The sequence below is a fragment of the Heptranchias perlo genome, chromosome 11 (assembly GCF_035084215.1).
Source record: "Heptranchias perlo isolate sHepPer1 chromosome 11, sHepPer1.hap1, whole genome shotgun sequence".
NCBI lineage: Eukaryota > Metazoa > Chordata > Chondrichthyes > Hexanchiformes > Hexanchidae > Heptranchias > Heptranchias perlo.
In genome coordinates, this window is record NC_090335.1 from 32,108,841 (window position 1) to 32,134,748 (window position 25,908).

A 25,908-nucleotide genomic window follows, 5' to 3' on the forward strand; every position below is an offset into this window, starting at 1 on the left:
TTGCCGAAATCAGGACAGTTTTCTGCCCACATGACTGCCACCTTGAATTAAAATCGGGGATAAAGACAGGTCAGATATTTAATAAGTATTGAATTAAAGGACACCACACGTAGTTTTAAGATAACAAATTAAATCTGAAATGGCATTGAATGTAATTCCTTTATTGACTTGGAAAAAGAACTTTGCTTCGCAATTACCTAATAATAAAAAATTATTTACTCCACAGTTCATATATAGGATTTATTTTAACAAATTAAATTAACAAAAACAGACCTTGACAAACATACCAACATATTTACAACAAATATGTAAAACATCACCCAAAATATAATGGTTTGCACACAGTTAGTTCAATAAGATCCTGAAGAAATGATTACAATGGTGATGGCACATGTACTGTACAAACGGAATAAACCCCATGATAGTGTATCAATCACCCCGGAAACAATTTCAGTTGCATACCCTGCCAGGAAATGCTCTCAATTTAATTATTTGGGTACATAGTTGTAGTGACAGAAATCCGTCTTGGAATATGCTGTCCATGATTTTTGTAAATGTGAGCTATGGCCATTTCCAAGTGGATCTTTTCAACGAGGATTAGTTGAGAATTGGGAGAATGTTAAGGACGTTAAGCTAATAAAGTGGTGCAGATGATGCTCTAACCCACTATAGACTTGGAATCACATTGGCATGATTTATATAAAGAAAATATGCCATGATTTTATGTGGTCAATTTATTCCGTTTATTTTGTCTGTAGAAGCTAGCACTAAGTTCATACTGTGCAACTGATGCCCGAGGTCTGATCAATTCTAGGATGAACAATCCTATGCCCTCCAGACATATGTCCAAAAGACAGTGGGAGACAGCGGAGGATGCCAGGTGCTCAGCATCATGAACATGGATGCAGTGCAGGAAGAAGTTCAATGATTTGACATGAGTGGGCAAGGTGAGTGAGGTCAACTGTCAAGTGGCATCTCCTACCAACTGCACCACGCATTGCAGCCCCCATCACCCACATACCAACAAACTCACTCTTTCCATCAGTACTCAACTCTTCCAACCAGATGCTTCTTCTCACCCTTACATATTACCACTGTTTCAAGCCATCCACCCACAACTCACAGGCCATGCACAATGGCAGCTATTCAACCATGTAGCACATCACCCAGACACACGTCCCGTTTTCTTACAGGAGAAGGTGGTGCATATCAGGAGGCAACAAGTGGCAGTGGCATTTAGCCTCTCCAGCCTGTTCCACCATTCAGTGAGATCATGGTGGACCAGTGACCTAACTCCATATACCTGCCTTAGCCCCATATCCCTTAATACCCTTGGTTCACAGAAATCTATCAATCTCAGATTTAACATTCACAAGTGAGCTAGCATCAACTGCCATTTGCAGAAGAGCATTCCAAACGTGTAGAAGCATTTCCTAACTTCACTCCTGCATGTCAAGCTCTAAATGTTAGGCTGTATCCCTGCGTCCTAGTATTCAAGTCTAGGAGACCTCCAAAAACACTTACAAATGTCTCAGCGGCCAGAAGCAATAATCCAGCCACTAACCTGTAAATCCTGCATGGTCCCTTTTAAATAGCGCTGGTGGGGAGTCCTCCAGGTACTCTCAGATACGTTCAGATGGTTGAGGTTAAGATTGTGCGTTGTGTTGAGCGTTAGACACCGTTTTGGGACTTATCACTTTAAATCAGCGTTACACAGGGAGTGAAATAATTTTCTCCCTACTTTACATGATTCCAGTGTTCGTTATCTGTGCCTGCGCTAACTCCTATACCAAGATGACGTCTGGCACACTTCACACTGGAAACGTGTGTGCGCATCCAAGACGCCATCTTGGATGTTGGAGAGGCTGTGTAGCGCCGAAACAATGGGCGTTACATGGCCCAATTTAGCGCCCAGTGTTACAACACAGTAGTGCCAATTCTCCTTCCCATGCTTCCTGCGAGCGTAGCTCCCCACACGGCGCATAGGTTCAGCGAGTTTACTCTTGCATCTTTTTATATGAACTTTTAGCTACACTGAAGTTGGCAAATTCAAAGTGATTTCTTATAAGTGCTCACTGAAAAAGATTCCTCTGCCTTTGTGTGAGCGTAAGCAAATATACAGGGGCTTGAATTTTCCCATGTGTTATCTTCATATGGCCATATACCATTAATTTTAAATGGCTTACCGCTGGTGTTAAAATAACGATGATTGGAAGATCCAGATCACGTTGCTTGGTGTGAGACCCAACAGCCTTTAAAACTCTTTATAGGACAATTAAAGTTTTATTTATTTTTACAGCCTGACACAAACGGCATTTAAGATATTAAAGGGGGAATCTTCTGACATTGTGCTCCTGGTAAATCTTCCAGTTGGGAATGCATAGTCAGAAAATGATGCCTTACTTCTTAGCCCCTTTAGTGCCATATATATAAATGTATATTCCATTATTCATACTGTTGATCAGCTTGTGTAGGATGAAGAATCATTAGAATTTTAGTTGAGTCATTAGACATGAAGGGGAAAATAGCAATTCCTTCCCATCTGCTTGTTTAACTCAGTTTATAATTCAGGAATTGCATCAATGGAAACTCTATCAACACTGATTTTGTTTAGTGGGTTAATATTTAAGCACCTTACTGTACTGTTAAATGGAATCAGAATTGTATTCATTAGTTTTAAATCTTCAACTTGTGCTGTAAATTCAACACATACTCCAAGGAGAAAATATTTTTTTATTCGTTCATGGGATGTGGGTGTCGCTGGCAAGGACGGCATTTATTGCCCATCGCTAATTGCCCTTGAGAAGGTAGTGGTGAGCCACCTTCTTGAACCGCTGCAGTCCATGTGGTGAAGGTTCTCCCACAGTGCTGTTAGGAAGGGAGTTCCAGGATTTTGACCCAGTGACAATGAAGGAGCGACGATATATTTTCAAGCCAGGATGGTGCAAGACTTGGAGGGGAATGTGCAGGTGGTGTTGTTCCCATGTGCTTGCTACCCTTGTTCTTCTAGGTGATGGAGGTCACAGGTTTGGGAGGTGCTATCAAAGAAGCCTTGGCAAGTTGCTGCAGTGCACACTGCAGCCATGGTGCACTGGTGGTGAAGGGAGTGAATGTTTAGGGTGGTGGATGGGGTACCAATCAAGCGGGCTGCTTTGTCCTGGATGGTGTCGAGCTTCTTGAGTGTTGTTGGAGCTTCACTCATCCAGGCAAGTGGAGAGTATTCCATCACACTCCTGACTTGTGCCTTGCAGATGGTGGAAAGACTTTGGAGAGTCAGGAGGTGAGTCAATTGCTACAGAACACCCAGACTCTGGCCTGCTCTTGTAACTGCAGTATTTATATGGCTGGTCCAGTTAAGTTTCTGGTCAATGGTGACCCCCAGCATCTTGATGGTGGGGGATTCGGCGATGGTAATACCGTTGAATGTCAAGGGGAGGTGGTTAGATTCTCTCTTGTTGGAGATGGTCATTGCCTGGCACTTGTCTGTCGCAAATGTTACTTGCCACTTATCAGCCCAAGCCTGGATGTTGTCCAGGTCTTGCTGCATGCGGGCACAGACTGCTTCATTATCTGAGGGGTTGCAAATGGATCTGAACACTGTGCAATCATCAGCAAACATCCCCATTTCTGATCTTATGATGGAGGGAAGGTCATTGATGAAGCAGCTGAAGATGGTTGGGCCTCGGACACTGCCCTGAGGAACTCCTGCAGCAATGTCCTGGGGCTGAGATGATTTGCATCCAACAACCACTACCATTTTCCTTTGTGTTAGCTATGACTGCAGCCACTGGAGAGCTTTCCCCCTGATTCCCATTGACTTCAATTTTACTAGGATTCCTTGGTGCCATACTCGGTCAAATGCTGCCTTGATGTCAAGGGCAGTCACTCTCTCCTCACCTCTGGAATTCAGCTCTTTTGTCCATGTTTGGACCAAGGCTGTAATGAGGTCTGGAGCTGAGTGGTCCTGGCAGAGCCCAAACTGAGCATCGGCGAGCATGTTATTGGTGAGTAAGTGCCGTTTGATAGCACTGTCGACGACACCTTCCATTACTTTGCGGATGATTGAGAGTAGACTGGGGCATTAATTGGCTGGATTGGATTTGTCCTGCTTTTTGTGGGCAGGACATAACTGGGCAATTTTCCACATTGTCGGGTAGATGCCAGTGTTGTAGCTGTACTGGAACAGTTTGGCTAGAGGTGTGGCTAGTTCTGGAGCAGTTTTAAATTTAAAAAAATAGTGGTTGCAAAAGACTTCATGTTAATCACAGCAGCATTATGGGCACTGTGTTTAATATTTGTAACTCATAGACTGATACACTGAGATGTGATCTGCTTCACCAGGCAGATGCTAAAGTTCCCATGTTATTAATTGGAAAGGTCAAAAAGGTAACCTGGATGTCCTGTCCAAAATCTCCCGCCCGCCACCCCCCCCCACCCCACCAAAAAAACCCCTACCCTACCAATCTATCTAAAGTACTCTGCTTTACCCAAGACCTCAGTGTAAATGAAAAATGCAATTTCATCAACTCATCCTTGTCTTAACACTAATTTATTGAATTAAGAGATAGCTTCTATTTCTGTTTGTGTATGAGGCAATATGTGACTGATTTCTGTGTTAATGTTTTTTAACCTCAACATTTAATCAAAGTATAGGAGCTTCTTATTGTGAATGGCACTCCGAAGAACTAGAAGTTATTATTCTTGCACTCTATTTTGGTGCTTGAAGTAATGAGTCAAGATCATTACTCATTAAGATATCACCATGCAATGCACTCATTTGGCAGCATTTTTAGAGTGATTGAGCAATGTACACTGGCAAGTATTATATTTTTATGATTTTTAAAAAATTTCTGCTTCAGTTTATTATCAGGCTCGCAGATAGTTGTGGATTAGAATGGCAAAGCTACAGGCAGAGCTGATTCTCTTATCACAACAGAACTCTCGAGCTACGCAGCTGCAAGAAAGATATGGATCTTCCGTAACTCTATGAAAAGTCAGGACACAACGAGTTTCCCTTAGCGTTCAGTAGCGATGTTGTACATATAGGTATGGGGATCTGTCGTTTCTGAAGCCCATCTAGTAGTTGAAGTGAGCAGCTGCAGGCATCACTGTGTGTAACAGAATGATGATGCCCAAATATGGAGTGCAACACACACACAGCAAATTTAATATATTAGATGAATGTTGCTGTAACCATAAGGACCGGATCATTAAATTGTACACAAGCATACTGTAAATTCTGGAATTAAAGGGAGTCTCTGGTGCCTGCTGGAGGCAGGTTATAACGGGCATGGATGACAGCCTTGGAACGTTCTATGTGTCCCTCTCTTGGCTGTGGGCATCAGACTAGGCAGATGAAGAAAAGCCAATTTAAAAAAATCCAAACAAAAGGGGGAAAACTTGCCCAAATACTTCATTTAAAAAAAACTACAGGTAAAAATGCATTTTGTTCGAAGATTAGTTACACACGAATATATGACATTCTAATTGATTGACTATGGGGGTTATCGTTACAAGATTTTACATGATCAAGAATGGAGCAACTTTATTGGTTAACCAGTGACACATATTGTCGAGTAAATTGTCAGTCACATGACTGGTGCAAATGACCACTGATTTCATCCTATGGTAGTTAATCCTTATATTAATATATTGAACATCAAATACAAACATACAAAGGTTTTAAGTAATTAACCACTTTGTAAAGCCTCAAAGATTCATACGTGCCAACTGACTGTTTCATGGTGACAGCCAGCGTATCAGCATTTGCTAACAAAAAACCAGTGTAAACCGGGTGCTCCGAGTCCGGCTACAGGGGAGGGGAGAAATTGATGGCATTGAAGGGGAAAATGGATGATAAGGTCGAGAACAGGGATAGGAAGGATTAATGCATGGCAATGAAGGTGGGAGGGAAGGGGCAGAATCTGAGAGTAGTGCTTTAGGACGGGGAGAGAGAAGAGATCAGAAGCGGGGAGAGGAAATGTCAGCATTAACTAAGAGGAATGGGGAGAATGTGAAGGGTCAGGACAAGTGCTGGCTTGAAATAAGAGGTTGGAGGGTGAACAAGTGCTATCTTGAATAAAGGTGGGGGAGAAGAATGCCAATGTGAATGGGGAGGGGTGAATGCTGAATACCAACTTGAACTGGTTTGGAGGGGGAGAATAATGCCAGGTTGAATTGACAGGGGAGAAAAGTATCTAATTGAATTGAGAGGTGAGGGTGTCTACGAACTGGGAGGATTGGAGGAGGAGGAGGGTGTCTCTGAGAAAGGGTGGGGAGTTGGCTGGAATATATTAAAATGAACCTGCATGCATAATTCTTAAAATAAATATTCAACATTTTCAGGGGAACATGCTTCTGGATCCCCCTAGAAATGCACCACCATATTTGTGTCTTCTGGCTTTCATGTACTTATGTTTTTTTTTAACCTCCAATACAGGAATGTTGGATATGCCTGCAGCTGTGGAAGTACTGGTTTTTACAAATCATAGGTTTGTAATCAAGGCCATTCTTGAGTTGTCAGCTTTTTTGCTAGATTTTTAGGTTGGCATGTATGAAGCTTATCCTTTTGTTACATAAAGACAATTAAGTGTCCAATTCTAATCAAGTCCAATCCTTCCTCAAATTAACTCAGTTGCAAGATAAAGTCTATAATCAGCAACAGAGAGATTTCACTAGTCCGATCACTACATTTTGACATCTTCTAAAAACAAGATGCTAAAATAAGGTACACAAGGTCACATTGTTTTGAAGTGAGGAAGCTGCTTGCGATTGAAGGAATTCTTTATCGGGGGTCTTTGTCGTGTCTCACATCAGAAGCGATTATCCTAACTTTCTATTCCCAGGCCACGATAACTTTACTGAAGTTTACAAATACGCCTTTTTTCAACTTGCTGTGAGGAAAACAGAAAATTACAGTTAAACTATTCAGATGATGATGCAGTAACATTTACATTAAGTATAGTTAATTACTGCCACTAAAGTTGCCACCAAGATTTTCACCTGAAGGTCTTTAGGGGTAAGAATACTGTATATCTTCTCATGCATTAGATTGCTTTCGCCAGACCTTGCACTGTCTTCACAACAGCTATTGTACTTTTACGGTTCTAAGTTGGGCCACTAGTATCAGTGAAATTCTAAATGTTCAGTATAAGATCTTGAATCGAGTCATGCAGATAACCATTTCAGTCAAGATTGCACTTGCGCTTCATGTCTCCTCTCACTAATCTATGCTAACTTGGATGACAGCAGAGAGCCTCCATTGCTCCTGGGAGTGTGACCGAGGGTACTCACTGACCAGAGAAGGCTGCAGGACAACCACTGTGCTCTTTACCTGCAACACAATGAGAGGAGCAGTTCAAAACTCTGCTGTAAATATATTTTACCTCACATAAACTCCATCCTGATTTGACCTGACCGATGTGTTGGAGGAACCATGACCAAAAAGGCATTATGTTATCCATGTTCTGGTCATATCATTGCCTCCAGACATTTCTAGACCACGATCCTGCAAGCTGCAGCTACTGTCGCGGGTCTTACCATCATGTAGACCCATCCTCATGACTAACTGGCCTGCTTAACCAGCTCTCTTTTGGCAGCAAGAGACAATACACCCTTCAGATGTGGTACAACCTGGCACCTATCTGAGCGAGTGTCACAAAGGTTGTGTACAGAACTAGGGAAACATAAGATATGGTCCCATCAGCACCTCAAAACACTGCCTAAAACATGCAGTGATATCGAATAAGCTCTTGTCAGCCCTCAGTAGTTGATGGTAATGAAATGTGCAGAATGATGTATGAATCTCATTGTATTTATCAGCAACTACCATGTAATGCAACCTGCAATGTATCATAACCCAGCCTTGCTTGCTTTATTAAAAACAATTTAAAAAAATTATACTTGCGCAACATCAAAGTAATAGAAAACTAATGGGATGCCAAGCCAAATGATTTAAGTGTTGCTAATTGTTCTGAAAGGTATGCAATTACAGTGGTGACATTCTGTCGGTATGAGTTCTATACATCTTTTATGTCTGTTTCAAAGACTCTGAGATTAAGATGCTCCATCAATTTTATTCTACAAAGATATACTTATGCTGTGTCTGCAACAATATCCATTCTATTAGTAAGTTTGGTATACTTTACTATTACAACTCTTATCCCCTTCATCTCCATATTACATTTTGTATTTTTCATCAGTCATATTTGTGTTTAAATCACCTGTGGAATGTATTACCCTCAATTGCTTGCATATGTGTGAAAATAAATATCTCTTCCTCGTTGATGTGGTTTTAAAGAATTTTAAAGATATTTACTAATGGTCACTATAGAGGACATAATAACTACCATGGTGAATTGTTCACATTGCATGCTGCCCTCTGTGGTTAGAGATGATGTTGCTGTGTTGTGCTTAAAGGCTAGAACATTCGCTGCAGACAATACTGGTCGTTCAGAATTGTCGTAACGGGCTCACGTGGAAATATGAAAAGTGAAATAAAGCATTATGATCCCCTGTAAGCAAATAGCCATTATTAATTTGTGGGTATTGTCATTGTTATGTATTCAACCAGCTTCCTCCAACAATCAGTAATATGGCCAAGCACACAAATCATTAACACTGCTACACAGGAGCTGACCCAAAATGTGATGCATATTGGGTGCATGATGAATATTTTTCCGGGGTTCTCGTGTCGTAACTCCACTATTTGATAAAAGCAGAAATTTAAGTTAAACACGCACACTTTAAGTATAGTTTGCTTCAAATCCAAACTTACCAAATGAAATAACGAACTCCTTCAAATGTTCCATCATGTTGCCCGACTTCATTACCTTCCAGTTCTATTCCCAGATATGCTTCCTGTCGACCCGGTAGGAGACCCATATATTTGATCACACCTTTGCTGATTTTACCTGCAGGCCGGGAGAATTTAACGAGATGTCCAATTTTTAGATCAGCAATGCTCCTGGGAGCAAATGGACGTCGGGGCAGGACTGCTTTATTAACTATCGACCTGTTGTAAAGAAAGGAAATCTTTTACTCCTGATTGCAGGTTGTAACTGCTCTAACAGGGTTCTAACCACTTCAAACTTACTCAAATGCCAGGGGGACTGGGTTACAGAGTGAATTAAAACATTGTCCATTCAAATCTAGGATCTTGCATGACATCTTGTCAGATAATAGTGGCCTTTTAAGGACATTATTTAGGCAGTGTAGATTAAATTTTACCCTGGCGTCAATTTACATTGAGGCTACAGCACAGAAACAGGCATTCGGCCCAACTGGTCCATGCCGGCGTTTATGCTCCACACGAACTTCCTTCCACCCTACTACATCTAACCGTATCAGCATTTCCTTCTATTCCTTTCTCCCTCATGCGGTTATCTAGCTTCCCCTTCAATGCACCTATGCTATTTGCCTCAACTACTCCTTGTGCTAGCACGTTCCACATTCCTACTACTCTTTGAGTAAAGAAGTTTCTCCTGAATTCCCCATTGGATTTATTAGTGACTACCTTATATTTATGACCTCTTGTTTTAGAATTCCACACAAGTGGAAGCATTTTCTCTACGTCTACCCTTTTACATTCCAAGTGTGGTCTAACCAAGGTTCTATACAAGTTTAACATAACTTCTCTGCTTCTCCATTCTATCCCTCTAGCAATTAAACCCCAGTGCTCGGTTTGCCTTTTTTATGGCTTTATTGCCCTGCATCGTTACTTTTAGTGATTTGTGTATCTGTACCCCAAGATCCCTTTGCTCCTCTATCCCGTTTAGACTTATTATCCAAGCAGTATGTGGCCTCCTTATTCTTCCTACTAAAATGCACCACCTTACATCTGTATTGAAATTCATTAAAGTGATAATGAAGGATTACACGTCCATTCTGCAAGTTTATTAACGTCCTCTTGCATTTTGACATGTTCTTTGCATTAACTATACCCCCCCCAATTTGATGTCGTCTGCAAAATTTTGAAATTGTACTTCTGATTCCCAAGTCCAAATCATTAGTGTAAATTGTGAACAACCGTGATCCCAGTACCAATCCCTGTGGAACACCACTTCCCACCTTCTGAGTAGCTAATCTTAATCCCTACACTCTGTGTATTCTATTTTGTAGCCAGCTTGCTATCCATTCTGCTACCTGTCCACTGACTCCACATGCTCTGACCTTAGTTATGAGTCTACTATGTGGTACTTTATCGAAGGCCTTTTGAAAATCCAAATATATTACTTCTATTGTATTACCCTTGTCTACTCTTTCTGTTACTTCATTTTACCCATGGCACCCAATCCTGGAAGTACTAAATACCAATCTTGGATTTAAAAAAAACTATCATTCCTTAGTCCCACCCCATATAAATATGCACACTTACCCATCCCCCCCAAAACCTAAATTCAGGTATTTGTAGATTGCTTGATTGCAGGTAGAACACTTACATGTATAATCCTGACCAAACGCACCATGAACAACTGTCTGTGTTTTCAGTGTTGCACACTGTTTATCCATTGCCCGATCTTCTCCAAAAAAAAAGTGGCACTTCGAAATCCTTCATTGTCACTTTAACATTGCGTTTTTCTTAAATAACTATAGTTATGGTACATTATGATGGTTTAATTTAGATTCAGTTGCATGTTGAGTGGTAGTATGCGATTTTAGATGCTGACATTTTTAACAAACAAAATGTTGCTTTTGTTTCCTATTTTTGCACACCCCATTTAGTGCTCACAGGTTTATGAACTGAGGTAATAAATATTATGCAATCTTTCTATTTCTGTTCCTGTACCCCCACTATGATACCAACATGATTGTTCATTGATGGGGAGTATTAATTGTCTGTTACTGGTATCTGAATCTCTGCTGCGGCCCTATTTTAGTAATAAATTTACTTGTGGGGGAGTAGTTATGCTTTAATGATCCAACTAGATTGGTAATGGGCATATTCTCCTAAATAAAATGGTTGGACAAGGCAGTTAAATTTTAATTAAAAAAATATATCCGATTACATTAAAAGAACAATGCTATAACTGGAAGCATGTTTCAATCAGTCCAAAGGATAAGAAAAATAGTGTGGCTGTTACATCACAACAAGGATATATCAGCTGATGTTTAATATAAACTGCATTTTGTGCAACTATTCCTATTTTATGTACTAATTTTATACCGCTGTGAAGTATCACTTATGACTACATTCTGATCCACAGTTCACAGGTGTCGCCTCTGAATCAGAAGCTTGTGGGTTCAAGTCCCACTCCAGAGAATTGAGCACATAATCTAGGCTGACACTTTAGTGCAGTACTGAAGGAGCGCTGCACTGCTGGAGGTGCCGTCTTACGGATGAGATGATAAACTGAGGCTCCATCTGCCCCCTCGGGTGGACATAAAAGATTCCATGGCAAAAAGTTCTCCCTATTGTCCTGCCCAATATTTATCCCTCAACCAACATCATTAAAAACAGATTATCTGGTCATTATCACATTGCTATTTGTGGGAGCTTGCTGTGCTCAAAATTGGCTGCTGCGCTTCCTACATTACAACAGTGACTGCACTTCAAAAGTACTTCATTGGCAGTAAAGCGCTGTGGGACATCCTGAGGTTGCGAAAGGTGCTTTTAAATGCACGTTCTCTCTCTCACGGACTGCAGCGATTCAAGAAGGTGGCTCGCCACCACCTTTCTCAAGGGCAATTGTGGATGGGCAATAAATGCTGGGCTTGCCAGCAACGCCCACATCCCATGAATGAATTTTTAAAAAAACACAACTGTATGGAGATCTGTTAGTTCCTTACTGGTTGGTCAGCTTAGTGGGACCTTTGAGAAGAAACTTTAGATAATTTTCAACTTCACCGTCTGGGCAATAATGTGCTCGAGCAGATCTCCCGCCTATTTTAGAACCCATCCTAGTTTCATCCCATTGAAATCGATAGGGTGAAAATCGGACAAGTTCTATAAGGGGCGGATGACCTGCTCTGCCACATTAAAACAAAATGTGACAAAAGCAATCCTTTTGCAACTCTCTAAATTCAAGTGCCTAAGACTTTTCCTCACTAACCTCATTGGGTTGTTCCTGTTGAGGCAGCTGCTCCAAAAACCAGGAAATGAAGGTATGGATTTACAGGGAGTTGAACTGGAGCAGTGAGTATACGGGAACTGATGACGACCATTAATCTGACTTATAGATGACATGTCATCATCGCTCAGCTCATCCAGGTCCAACAGGCTACCTAGAAGTGGTGTGGGGGGGGTAAATAATAGTTAGATTTTTGCAAAGTCTACCATGCTGTTCGTGGTTCTCAAATTTGCTGGGCAAGGTCATGTATAACAGGAGACATTTTTTCTTTTTTCTTTCTTTCTTTCTTCATTATTCTTGACTACAAATCAGGCCATAGGCTGTGAATGAAGACTGAGCTTGTTGCAATCTCTGCTGTGCAAAAATGTGTCAAACAAGGAAGGGATTTTGCCAAATGAATATACTCCGTCCCTAGATTGGTACATTGGTCTAAGGTGCAGTAACAGTTTAAAAATTCCTGAGTTTCACATTCATGAGAATCGCAGCCATCTCTCTTATTTGATTGCCCCTGAAAGTTCAAAGCACATGCTAGTATATTGGTCAGATTGTGAAGAAGCTAAATGTCAGCTGTGGCTCAATGGCAGCACTTTTGCCCCTGAATCAGATGATTGTGAATTCAAGACTTGAGCTTGATTTTTCCGTGCATTACTGAAGGGATGCTGCTGTCTTTCAGATGAGACGTTAAATTGACCGCACCTCCCTCTCCCCCCGCCGCTCCATGGCACCACTTGAAGAGAAGTGTTCTGGTCAACATTTATCACTTAAATTACCAGTTAATCTGTTTTAGTTATCTCACTATTGTTTGTGATACCTTGCTGTGTGCATGTTGGTTGCTGCATTTGCCTGCAGAACAACAGTGACTACACTTCAAAAGTAATTTATTGCAGTAAAGCATGTTTAGATCTCCTCCATAGAATTTTACAGCACAGGAGAAGGCCATTCAGCCCATCGTGCCTGAGTTGGCTCTGAAAGAGCTAATCAATTAGTCCCATTTCCCTGCTCTTTCTCCACAGCCCTGCAGGTATTACCTTTTCAAATATTTATCCAATTCCCTTTTGAAAGTTAATATTGAATCTGCTTCCACCACCCTTTCAGGCGGTGCATTCCAGATCATTACAACTCACTGCATAAACACATTTCTCCACATCTCCCCCTGGTTCATTTGGCAATTGTCTTAAATCTGTGTCCTCTGGTTACTGACCCACCCGCCAGTGGGAATAGTTTCTCCTTAGTTACTCTATCAAAACCCCTCATAATTTGGAACACCTCTATTAAATCCTCCCTTAACATTCTTTGTTTTAAGGAGAACAATCCCAGCATCTCTAGTCTCTCCACATTTTTTTCTGCTTCTTTCCTACTCTCTGATTCTTTCCATCTCTCGAGGTGTGACACTCAGACTTACAGTGATGACACTGTTTCTCTGATTCTTTTTCTCCCTCTTTCGGTGTCTCTCCTGTTGGTCTTTTGAATGTCTGTATATCTCACACATTTTCTCTTTCTCTCTGCATAACTGTCTCAAACTTTCTCTTCTTTTAACTCAGACCGTTGAAGTTTGCCGTAATGAAATTTAATGCCTTGGTTTGTGACTCTTCTCTCAAACAGAACATCAAGTTCAATTATATCATGGCAACTATTTGCCAGATGTTCCCTATAAATGCTAAGCATAGATGAGTAAGGCCAGGACTAACAATTATTCTCTAATTGCAGCATACAGCTCATTGGAGGTCACGTGGGATACCCACCACCTCTTCCTGCCTCTTCTGAAAGGCACAAGATACAGATTGTTAATTAATTCTGGTTCATTATTCAACATCAGATCTAGTATAGCCTGTTAACTTGTCGATTCTAAAACGTGTTGGCCTAGAAATTGGATTGTGCTACGCCCGTTTTACAGGCGCACACCAAGCGCCTGAGTCCAATATGGCAGGTAGCGTGCGCGCGCTCATTCCATACTGCATGTTGGTTAGGGCTCCTCCATAGGCATCCAGGGCGAGGTGCCTGAAACTGACGTTAGGCCATTACATATGCAAATTGGGGGCCTAATACCTGTTTCAGTTCCCTTTGCGAAATTGGACTCTGAATAACTGGAGTTAATATGTTAATGTTAATTTGATGGAAAAATATTAGTAATGTCTAACCTTTAATTACATTTCTTGAAAAGCTTCTCTCCTTTTCTTCAGCCGTTACAATTCGCTTCTCTTTGAGTTTGCTCAGAATCTGCAGCCGGGCAGGTGTTAATAGGATGTCAGTGATGACATCACTCATTGCATCATTAGAACTTCCAATGCTTTGCTTTGTCTGGATATCTGGGTGGGAAAATAGAAAAAGTAAAAGGCTAAAATAAATCTGGGTAATCTCAATAACTTTCAAAAGTATAAATATCCGTACTGCAAAGCTGTCTACATTTTGCCATTAGCTGGTCACTATTATCAAAGAGCTGATCTGGATGCGTAAAATGGAAATGTCACACTGGTGCAACGGGTGTAAGGCTGCGATATTTTAGTGGAAGCCTTACCTTAACTTTAATTTTTTTTTTATTTAACCTGAAAGTATTTCCTATAATCCTTAAGAGTACAAACATATTATGGCCCAGGGGTTGGTGCAAACAGTGGATTTGCTTCAACATATGTGGCAAAGGATCTGCCTGTTGCCAGGATCAACGAGAGGAGAATTAACATTATAGTTATGCTAAGGTGGCTGTCATTTTTCAGGCTTTCCCCAACACTTTTGTCTTGTGTTCGCAGTGAAAAGGCAGCTTCCGTGAGCAGACTGAGTCTACTATGATTTGAAACCTTATATATGCTAAGCATGGATTAATAAAGCAAGGATTAACAATTATTCTCTACTTGCAGCATATAGTTCATAGGAGATCACATGAGATGAACACCACCTCTTTTGAAAGGCATAAGATACGGTACCAACAGATTAATGCACATGAACTAAAACTACTTGTTTAAATCAAAACAGCAACAACACCTATAATGTAGTAAGATGTCCCAACGTGCTTCACAGGAACGATTTTCAAACAAAATTTGACACCAAGCCATAAAGGAGATATTAGGACAGGTGAGGTCAAAGAGGTTTTAAGGAGAGTCTTAAAGGAGGAGAGAGAGATAGAGGCGGAGAGGTTTGGAGAGGAAATTCCAGAGCTTAGGGCCGAGGCAGCTGAAGGCATAGCCACCAGTGGTGGAGTGATCAAAATCGGGGTTGCGCAAGAGGCAAGAATTGGAGGAGCGCAGAGATCTCGGAGGGTTGTAGGGCTGGGGGAGGTTACAGAGATAGGGAGGGGTGAGGCCATGGAAGGATTTGAAAAGAAGAGTGAGAATTTTAAAATCGAGGTGTTGCTGGACAGGTCAGGGAGCACAGGGGCGATGGGTGAAGGGGACTTGACGCGAGTTAGGATACGGACAGCAGAGATTTGGACGAGCTCAAGTTTATGGAGGGTGGAAGATCGGAGGCTGGCCAGGAGAGCATTGGAATAGTCGAGTCTAGAGATAACAAAGGCATGGATGAGGGTTTCAGCAGCAGATGAGCTGAGATGGGCAATGTTACGCAGGTGGAAGTAGGTGGTCTTGGTGATGGAGCCTGTCTTGATTATCAAGACATTAGATGAGAACTGATCTTTTTGCTTCTTAGTAAAAAGCCAGTCTAGTAATTACCTTCAAGGTGATGTTCCTTTGAATTGGAGGCCTGACCAAAGGTCCCATTGTTGCAGGATGCAATCAGAGCCTCTGTGCAGTCACTATCCACTGAAATCGGAGAAGCACTACCTGTTGCCCTGTCTTTATCTTCATCTGTGGGTGGAAAGCACGGTACCGCTATGTGAGTCACGCTAGGTGTATTGGATATGCATGCAATCTGATCCAATGATCAGATCAGAGGAGACCAAAACAATACAGTTTCATCATATTCTCCGGAAATGTCATCGGGGGTGTAGTAACTTTGGTGGAAGTTCGGTGGAAACCCTGTTTATACACGTATCCGGGATTTCTGCCGAAGTTACGGCAGCTGATCAGGACGACCCCTGAGGAAATTCCCAGCAATTATGAAATGGATCAAATGAAGGGACCAGCAAACTGGGCTTGATTTCGATGTTTAGTTTTGTTTGAATTCAAGAAGGGCCAGATTTTATGAAATAGAATAAAATCGACTACAAAATGACTATTAAAGCTCCCACCCTTCCCCCCCCCCCCCCCCCAAAATATACCAAGTGTAAGTACATTTGTTATGGCAGGGATGGGAGAATTTAAGGGGTGATTTATAATCACGCACTGCCAGTGGGCAGCTGTGCTCAACTCGTATTCTCTTTGAAAATGCTCTTGGAATGCTGTTTCTTCCATGCTGCGATTGTGGAATGGATTCCAGGAGTGTGGCTGCACGGATTGAGTTCTTCACCTGTGCATTTTTATTTAAAGAGACAAATCTAACCTAAATTGCTTCAATTCGAACCAATCTCTGAAATTCGACTAACTCAGATCTCCAAAGCCTATCCTAATCAATTGTCAAACTGCAAATCTAATATTGCACCAATTTATTAATTTATCACCATTCTAGCAGCAATGAGGAATATGGCCACAAATTTACAATGACCTAAAATAAAGTGAAATTATGTCTCCGACTAATGTAGAGTTGCACCTTGTTTAGAAACCATCCGCCTATAAACTTTGATAAGCACAGTACCAGATTGAAACTTCTGTACTGGCTATGTGGTAAAAATAGTGGAAGTAAATTTTCACCACCTTTCCCATTCATGCATTTTATTGCACTTAATAGAAAATTAACTAGAGCCTTCTTTAACAGTTTTCTTACCTGCTGTTCTTGTTTTATTAACCTTACATACAGTACAAGGTGATGTTAAGCAAGATTAATTTACCATCCCATGATTGGAGCCTTTGATCAAAAGTCATATTGTTCACTCCCTCGCTTGCTTTAGTTGGACCATTTTTCTCTTCAATGTTGAAATATTCAAATCTGTCAACAGTTTTGAAAACAAATCAAGATAGTCAGTTAATTTATCCGTGAATGAAAATAAACAATCTTCTTCACCCCCACAAGGGAGTTAAACATGATTCTGTTTGGCCTTGATGTTGTAATAGCATTTCTTGTGAGACAGGACATTCCGGCTGACACTGTGTACAGACTCATCCACTTACCCTCCCACTACTCTCTGACAGATGCTGCCAGCTGGACTGGGTTCTCAGCTATGTTCTGACAGAAACTGTCTACCCTGCACAGTCAGTCTGCAGTTCCAAATGGAAAAAGCTACTGGCCAATGTAGAAGAATGCCAATCTCTCTCCTTTCATTAATACTCAAAGTAATTGTTGGGGGAAAAAAATACATTGGAAATGGGTTTTGAGAACTGTGTCTCAGCACAGCCAAAGACAGCCATCCTGTCACTGCAGAATGACATTAACCAGCATTTTCTCTCCTTACCTGAGCTGTGAAGATGTGGAGACACAGTGCAACTGGGACAGAAGAGGAGACTTTTTCTGTGGGACAGTCTCCTGTTCTTTTTTATGCAGTTCTACCTTCTGTGCTGATATTGCACCATCACCTAGCAATCCAAAAACACATAAATTACTTGCCAAAAGAAAATGGAGAGGAATCCTGAGAGCTGACACAATACAGAGATTTAATGATATGGAACCAATTAGGTCAAGTCACCTAACTTCTTTTATGCCAGTGACCAAAATTTTCCATTTTAATTGGAAGTATAAAGCACAGGATGGGTTAAAATTAATTGTGAAATTAGTGCATTGGACACAGGTAATACACAATGAAAAATACATTAAAACAAGTAGGAACTTTGATCTTTGAACCACATGACTTTATGTGGCTTATATGTAGATCTCTAGTTTCAAAGATATACAAAAAGCTATCACATCAAACTTGTACTTTGAAATTGGGCTCAGTTACCAACTCACTTACTTTGTGAGTTAGCACCTCTGTTAAAATAAAGGATAAAGGTATTCCACACAAAACGTTAAGTGTCCGTGCACTAATTTCGAAGATTTAAAATGTAAAACCTGTGTAAAAAAAAAACTCATCAGCTGTGTTCCTTTACTGGACTTATTATTTTCCATTACCAATGCACTGGACAGCTGATGCAACTTTTTCACATATTGTCGGGCAATCTGTATGTCTAAAATATTAACACTTGCTTTTGAAAAGTAATGTAGAAAAGTTAAACTATGCTTGCATTTTATTTAATTTGAAATACAAAATTTGCTTGTGAATTGTTGTTTATTTCACTGAAAAAAAAATCTGCATTGCCTCCATGTGCAGCGCTTCCCACTACCAGCACCCCTCTGTGCAGTTCATCTACTTGGCTTCAGGCTTTTCTTACGCCTATGAAAAAGTAACAGTTTGCTTGCCTCTGACAGCTCTTAGATTTTTAGAATTTTCCTTCATGTGTAGAAGTACTTATTCTCTGGGTTCTGATTTCATTAACATATTCATAGCAAAGGCATCTTGACTGGTGCCAATAATTTTGCAATTGCAAACTTCCAAATGTCTAAATCAAAACGAGAGACCAGGACTCGATAACTTAGTGACTCCCTTGATAACTTAATGAAAGAACAGGGGAGTGGGGCTAATTGGATAGCTCTTTCAAAGTGCTGGCAAAGGCATGATGGGCTGAATAGCCGTCTTCTGTGCTGTATGATTCTAGTGGGTAAAGATACTTCCCAGTGCAGCACCAGGCCCAACGCACACAAGGTTCCACGGTTAAGCCCTGGTATGTGCTGAGTTATCTGATCTCCGCCTTGGTAGCAGTTAATCCTAGGGAGGGAGGAAAAAAACAGCCAAGTTTCCTGCTCTTGATCTAGTGACGTCTGCGACATAGTACGTATGTGGAAATTGGGTGAAAACAGGATCAAGCTCGCCTGTGTCATCTTCACTGTCTTGGCTCACACATAATGAGTGATCAACTTGGGTGAGGTACTGAAATGCTGCAGTGTTATGAACTGCACTGAAGTGAGAATGAATGCTTTTAGGAGAGAAGGGAGAAATTAAGAGAAGAATAATTAAAAGAAAGAAAATGATATTAGTACAGCAGAAGATGTTAAGAGATTCATCCCATAATAATAGGCTTAGTGGTGCTTTTAGCTCACATACAGTAATCCATTTTCACTGTGTTAAATCTTGTCCTTGCTCATCTGATGTAGCACTACTACTGCCAAAACTACCTTTACCAGTGAAATTGCCATTGTTGCTTGGCAGTAATATGAATAAGAAAGGAGGAAAGACCTGGGATTTATATGGTGCATGATCAAATCATCCAGATGACTGTACACACTTCAGAATTAATTAATTACTTTTCAAATCACCGTTCTTGTGCAGGCAAATAAGATAACCAATTTGCGCAGAGCAAGGTACCAGAAACAGCAAATGAAAAATGCTTTTGATGGTGAAAAATGCTTTTGATGGTGATGGTTGCGGAAGGATCGCTGGCCAAGAGACCAGGACCTCTGGTCTTCTTCAAATAATGGCAAGGGATCTTTTACATCCAGGCAGAGTGGGTCTTGATTTAACATCTCATCCGAAAGATACACCCTCTGATGATGCAGCACTTCGTACAGAAATATCAGCCCAGATTGCATGCTCAAGTCTAATGGCATTTGACACAGAGGTGAACCTAACAGACCGAACAAACAAGTTCTTAGCAATTTCTTTGTACCGTATCAATATAAGGTGTCAGCCGTGGCTCAGTTGGTAGCACTCTCGCCTCAGAATCAGAAGGTTGTGCGTTCGACGTCCCACTTTAGAGACGTGAGCACAAAATCTAGGCTGGCACTGCAGCGCAGTGCTGAGGGAGTGCTGTACTGTCGGCAGTGCGCTGTTTTTCGGATGAAATGTTAAACTGAGGTGCCATCTGCCCTCTCAGGTGAATGTAAAAGATCCCATGGCACTATTTTGAACAGCAGGTATCCTGGACAATATCTCTCAACCAACATCACTAAAAAAAAAGATTTTTTTAAAATTCAGCCATGGGATATGGGCGTCACTGGCAAGGCCAGCATTTATTCCCCATCCCTAATTGCCCTTGAGAAGGTGGTGGTGAGCTGCCTTCTTGAACCGCTGCACTCCATGTGGTGAAGGTTCTCCCACAGTGCTGTTAGGAAGTTCCAGGATTTTGATCCAACAACGATGAAGGAACGGCGATATATTTCCAAGTCAGGATGGTGTGACTTGGAGGGAAACATGCCCTTGTCCTTTCAGGTAGTCGAGGTTTTGGGTTTGGGAGGTGCCGTCGAAGAAACCTTGGCGAGTTGCTGTGGTGCATCCTCTGGATGGTACACACTGCAGCCACGGTGCACCAGTGGTGAAGGGAGTGAATGTTTAGGGTGGTGGATGGGGTGTCAATCAAGCGAGCTGCTTTGTCCTGGATGGTGTCGAGCTTCTTAAGTGTTGTTGGAGCTGCACTCATCCAGGCAAGTGGAAAATATTCCATCACACTCCTGACTTGTGCCTTGTAGATGACGGAAAGGCTTTGGGAAGGCAGGAGGTGAGTCACTTGCTGCCGAATACCCAGCCTCTGACCTGCTCTTGTTGCCACAGTATTTATATGGCTGGTCCAGTTCAGTTTCTGGTCAATGGTGACCCCCAGGATGTTGATGGTGGGGCATTCAGCGATGGCAATGCCGTTGAATGTCACGGGGAGGTGGTTAGACTCTCTTTTGTTGGAGATGATCATTGCCTGGCACTTGTCTGGCGCGAATGTTACTTGCCACTTATCAGCCCAAGCCTGGATGTTGTCCAGGTCTTGCTGCATGCGCGCACGGACTGCTTCATTATCTGAGGTTTGTGAATGGACCTGACCACTGTGCAATCATCAGCGAACATCCCCACTTGTGACCTTATGATGGCGGGAAGGTCATTGATGAAGCAGCTAAAGATGGCTGAGCCTAGGACACTGCCCTGAGAAACTCCTGCAACAATGTCCTGGGGCTGAGATACTTATCTGGTCATTATCATGTTGCTGTTTGTGGGACCTTGCTTTGTGCAAATTGGCTCCGTTGCCTATATTACAACAGCATCTACACTTCAAAAGGACTTCATTGCCTCTAAAGCGCTTTGGGATATTCAGAGGTCATGAAAGGTGCTATATAAATACAAGTTCTTCCTTTCTATTAAAGCCTAGATTTTTTTTTACACACAGCAAATAATATTATTCCTGTTCTGTTATAAATGTGGTTGTTGACCATTTCTGTTGAATATTTCAGGAAAACTTTGACGTTCTGAACTTGCTGCATTTTAAAATCATACCCCTTTTGTTAATTTCTACATTCTCCAGCTTTTCTTTGAATCTTTTCGTTGAGATCCATTCCCGCTGTCGCTTGAAATCCCACAGTACGTCTTTCAGTTGACGGTTTTCTTCATCAAGTCTGTGGTTGGCGTCTCTGAGCTTCCGGGACTCATTCCGTAATTGTTGGATTTCTTCCAGTAAGTCAAACGTGTTGTCCTCCAATATATGCCGGGCTGGACCACAGTGCAATCTGTTAATCTGTGAGTGTGAGAATTGGAGTAAATCAGAAAGCCTTGCTTATAAACTGCACATTGACATTCCAGTCACTGAAAGTGGTGAAGCACCGAATTGCCACTCTTATTCAGTTATGCATATGATACAGTGTAGGCTTTCTGACTGGGGTCTCTGCGATTTCTGCCTGCTATCAGACGCTTGCAATTGTTGACTTACTCGCACATTACTTCTGTTGTTATAAAAATGTTTTCTGCCATGATGGTACTGCTTTACTATGGACAGCTGATACTTTGAGGTTAGGACATATCATCCCTGGGAATGTGGCAACATTACACAAAGAAAAGTTTGAAAGCCACGAACACAGAATATAGTGGAAATGTAAAATTTGTCTGGGGGAATGACTTCAGACTAAACTTCTTGATGATACAATGCAAGAAATGGGAATAGCCACTAGATGGTGTCTGTGCGCTAATTTAACAAATTTTATATATTTATTTGAAAAATATAAGAGAAACAAAAACAGCAAATTCTGGAAGTGCACAGCAGGTCAATCAGCATCGGAAAGAGAACAGATTTCCTGTGATAAGTCCCAGCTACAACATTAGCTTAAAGATGATGAGTCTGTACACTTCCAGCATTTTTCATCTTTATTTCATATTTCCAACAAACCTCATTTTCTTTTGATATATAATTAAAGAAAGTTTAATTTGCATATAATGGATAAATAACACACGCTGGCTGGCTGATGTATGGAAAATGAACTTGTCATTTTCATACACTATTGCTAATTTGAGTCTATTCTTCATTTAATCTTTTGTTCTGTGTTTTAAATGCATCAAATTGCCAGACACACAAGGAATGAGTTACATTAGTACAGTTTCAACAAAGACAAGAAAAAACTGAGGGTACAAAGTTGAAAAATTATTCCTTATAGGCAAGTTGAAGCACATTGTAAATTATATAATTTTTTTAATGTGTTTACGATATTAGAAACCTTAGGTTGGAATTACCTTGCATGGGATATTGGTGAAAAGGTGGCAAAATTGGACCGTAAGGCTGCTGCATTCCTGCCTTGAGCTAGATTTTCCTTTTGCTGCCCCAGCCGCCGCTGGATCTGCTGCTCGCCGCCCCTTCCCCACCTGTCACGTGCAAATGTTCGTGGGGCCGAGATTCCTAATGGAATTTCCTGCCATTTGCCTGTTGTCCTGCCACTCCCCGAGACCACTGAGTTCTTTGAATGGAGGGAGATGGGGTAGTAGCCTTATTTTGTTTTAGGCCTCGGCCTCATATGAGGCCAAACAAAGAATTCTTGGCTTTTCTTGGGGTTCTTCTACCCCCTTTAAATCCCTGTCTGCCTCTTGTGGTGCTGCTGTGGGAGTTCCGCCAGTTTTTGAACTCCCATGGTGGCAGGCTCCCTCTTGGTAGTGGGGATCCCACCACCAGCGCCCCCCACCCCCCTCATTACAAGTGACCCCCCAATCCAGGAAAATGGGTCGGGGTCATTGTGGGGTCAGGGAGGCTGCCAGACGCAACATTATGTTATAAGTTTTAACTCTTACAACTTCCTATAGATCCCTCCTCACTTCCTGAAGGAATTGGGGGTGAAATTGGGTGGTGACGCAAAACGGGCAGTAACGCAAAACGGGCAGTAGTGCAAAACGGGCAGTAGTGCAAAACGGGCAGTAACACAAAATGGGCAATAGTGCAAAACGGGCAGTAACGCAAAACGGGCAATAGTGCAAAACGGGCAGTAACTCATCGGCAGCCCGTTTTACACTCTGCCACATGAAATAATCGGTCGGTGTAAAACGGGCTGCTGATTTGCAGGACTGCCCAAGATGAACTTATTAACTCCCTTTTACTAGAGTACAGTTCCATGGGCAGTGGTTGTCCCCCAGTTCTTCAACCAAGTGACCATTAATCATCTGCAAATCCTGACGGTGACAGTTGGCAGACTATTCGATGATGGAAAACATCACATCTAGGTCCGATCTTGCTTTCCAACAGTTGTCATTTTAGCAATGTAGCTATTTTTAAATGGTAGCTGGTAGTCCTAATAATTCTTAAAATTGAGCACCTTATCTTTAAAGTAGACACTCTCTTGCTTGGCATCCTGCAGTTCTTCCGCATGTTTAGTTCTTAGTTTAGCTATCTCGCCTCTCAGTTGGGAGATTTCCTCATCAGCTTTGGTGAGTTCATTGATAGCACTATCATTGGCCTCCTGGAGATCCTTGAGATGACTCTTTAGGTCCTCTGAAAAAACAAGGACTTTCGTTGTAATCAAGTGAAAGAAAATAAAAACAATTACTGGAATTGTTTATAAAGGAATGAACATATGTAGGCTGTGAATGATGGGCCAGAGACACACGCAGCAGTAAGTTTGCCCAAGGACCCACCTGACGGGAGGTTGGCTGCAGTGAGCCACAGTGCAAGTGGTGTAATTTGAGTGCTAGTACCTTAGAAGGTCTAGATGGAAATTCAACGTTGTCTTGGATTTATCTAACCTGTGGTTGTTTACTTACCCCAGAAAAATCAAACAAGCTTTGGAGAGTCAAAGATTAAATGGCTTCTTCTCTTAACCATCTGTTCTTATACACCATAGATCATTTACACTGTATACATCGATAAAGATCAGTGGAAACAGGATCATATGAAGACAATACACATTCTATATATAAACAGTTGCACTCGCATGGCAGTAATTTGGACTAACTAAACATCAGAAAGTTACTTCTTCATTTCTCACTTATGCAACATTAGTGACTGTCTCAGTGGTCTGGGAATCTCAGATGGTATTGTCAGACATGTGAACTATTTGCTGGACAAGCTGCCTTCTTTGGAGGAGTGAAGGGACATCAGAGCCACGTTACAAGAGAAGGGAAGAAACTAAAGGCAGAGGCATAGTAGAGAGCCCAGGATAACTGGATCACCATTTCCAACAGGAACCTTCCCAAAAGAGAAATTAAACATTGAACATAAAAGGAAAAAATAAAGAAAAGTGGTTGCAATTCTTGTTATTGCTCATTTGATTTTCAGAATACCCATCACTGTACCAAGATAGAGTGCCTTTTTGAGTGAGCAATTGCTGTTTTGACCCTCCGTGGTGTGTTGGAGGACCGACATGCAATGTCACAGAGTGAGGGGACACTGTTTTGATGTTGAATATGGCATTTGACGCACTCACTAACGAGTCCTCAGTTTGTGTCAGACTCTCAGGTTTTTAGCAAATGCAAGCATGCAATAACCAACATTGCTTGGAGCTAAAGACAGTCCTGGAGATGCTGCTTTTTATAATCTGAGATGTGCATTTCATCTATTTGAAACTATACATGGAATATGTGGAAGGAAGGCTTACCTATTCGTTGCTGCAGCGCAGCAGGTGCAGTTGGGTTATAAGCAAAGTAATCTGCTTCACTTTCATCTCCTTTTACCTTGTCTTCTAGAGCTTTGTTAGTCTAAGTAGTTAGAAGAGTAAATGATCTCACTAAAAATTGTTACAATTTCATTTAGTGCATTTATTCACTAATTTCACATAAATTTGATCATCTTTATTCAACCATCAAATCATTTGTTATGTCACATTAGTCTTCACTGAAGATATCTAGACAATACAAAGATCAACAACTGAGTCAGATGTATGCTGTTAAAATTGTGCCTTCACAGCAACATAAATCTAAGCCTGAGCCCAGTCAAAGCTTGGCTTTCATTCATCTTTTATGAGAGAACCATATTAAAATAAGGCCTGATTTCAGGTCCCGATTAACAGCCCCACAGGCTCCACAGAAAGTGCTTGCAGCAAGAGCGGAGCCAGGGACAGGGTACACCCCCTCTCTGGTAACTGGGCTTTGAGTTCTCATTATGTCAACTGAATATATTTGCATACATTCTCTGTCATGAAATTTGCATACAATTTACAGTTAATCGTCTGTGCAAATGTAAACTAAATAAAAAATATCCATACAAGGCTCTCCCAATCCAGTGGGTATCCTGACCCATACTAACCAGCAACGCACCAGATTCAACTCTCAATCAGTGCCAAATTAGCTCTCAGCTGGGGCAGTAGAATTGGCCTCAGTTCCATCCACGTTTGTTATCACTATCCAGCAACCCCTGCTGAAGTGCACACGAAGCCATCGGGTGAGGAGAGGATCAAGCACAGCTTTGATACCCCCTGCAGTCAAACAGCCTGTTAACAACTCACTGTCAAGGCTCACATTAATAGTGGACACTTCACCATAGCCTTTCTTTTGATAATGTCAATCTGGCTCATTGCATTGTGGAATGCGTTGAGACTGATTTTAACCCGAACCGCCCAGTGGAAACTGGGCAGTTAAAAACGAGGGGGTTATTTACCTGCT

The 25,908-nt window shown here is 41.5% G+C and overlaps 1 protein-coding gene and 1 long non-coding RNA gene across 2 annotated transcripts in view; one reads left to right on the forward strand and one right to left on the reverse strand.

Moving 5' to 3' along the window:
- The first annotated feature begins 818 nt into the window (after positions 1 to 818).
- LOC137326925 (uncharacterized) lies at positions 819 to 24,612 on the forward strand. Its single transcript, XR_010964296.1, has 3 exons — positions 819 to 947; positions 21,365 to 21,513; positions 24,153 to 24,612. It is a non-coding gene; the product is annotated as an uncharacterized lncRNA (long non-coding RNA).
- LOC137326924 (putative leucine-rich repeat-containing protein DDB_G0290503) overlaps positions 5,507 to 25,908 on the reverse strand; it is a 28,935-nt gene continuing 8,533 nt past the window's right edge. Inside the window, exons 2-11 of the mRNA XM_067992306.1 lie at positions 24,906 to 25,005; positions 23,628 to 23,803; positions 21,337 to 21,574; positions 17,503 to 17,623; positions 16,942 to 17,039; positions 15,728 to 15,862; positions 14,207 to 14,374; positions 12,051 to 12,222; positions 8,777 to 9,013; positions 5,507 to 6,893 (exon numbers count right to left, since the gene is read on the reverse strand). Coding sequence (XP_067848407.1) covers positions 6,836 to 6,893; positions 8,777 to 9,013; positions 12,051 to 12,222; positions 14,207 to 14,374; positions 15,728 to 15,862; positions 16,942 to 17,039; positions 17,503 to 17,623; positions 21,337 to 21,574; positions 23,628 to 23,803; positions 24,906 to 25,005 — 1,503 coding nt within the window. The 3' untranslated portion in view covers positions 5,507 to 6,835. The remainder of the gene's footprint in view (positions 6,894 to 8,776; positions 9,014 to 12,050; positions 12,223 to 14,206; positions 14,375 to 15,727; positions 15,863 to 16,941; positions 17,040 to 17,502; positions 17,624 to 21,336; positions 21,575 to 23,627; positions 23,804 to 24,905; positions 25,006 to 25,908) is intronic.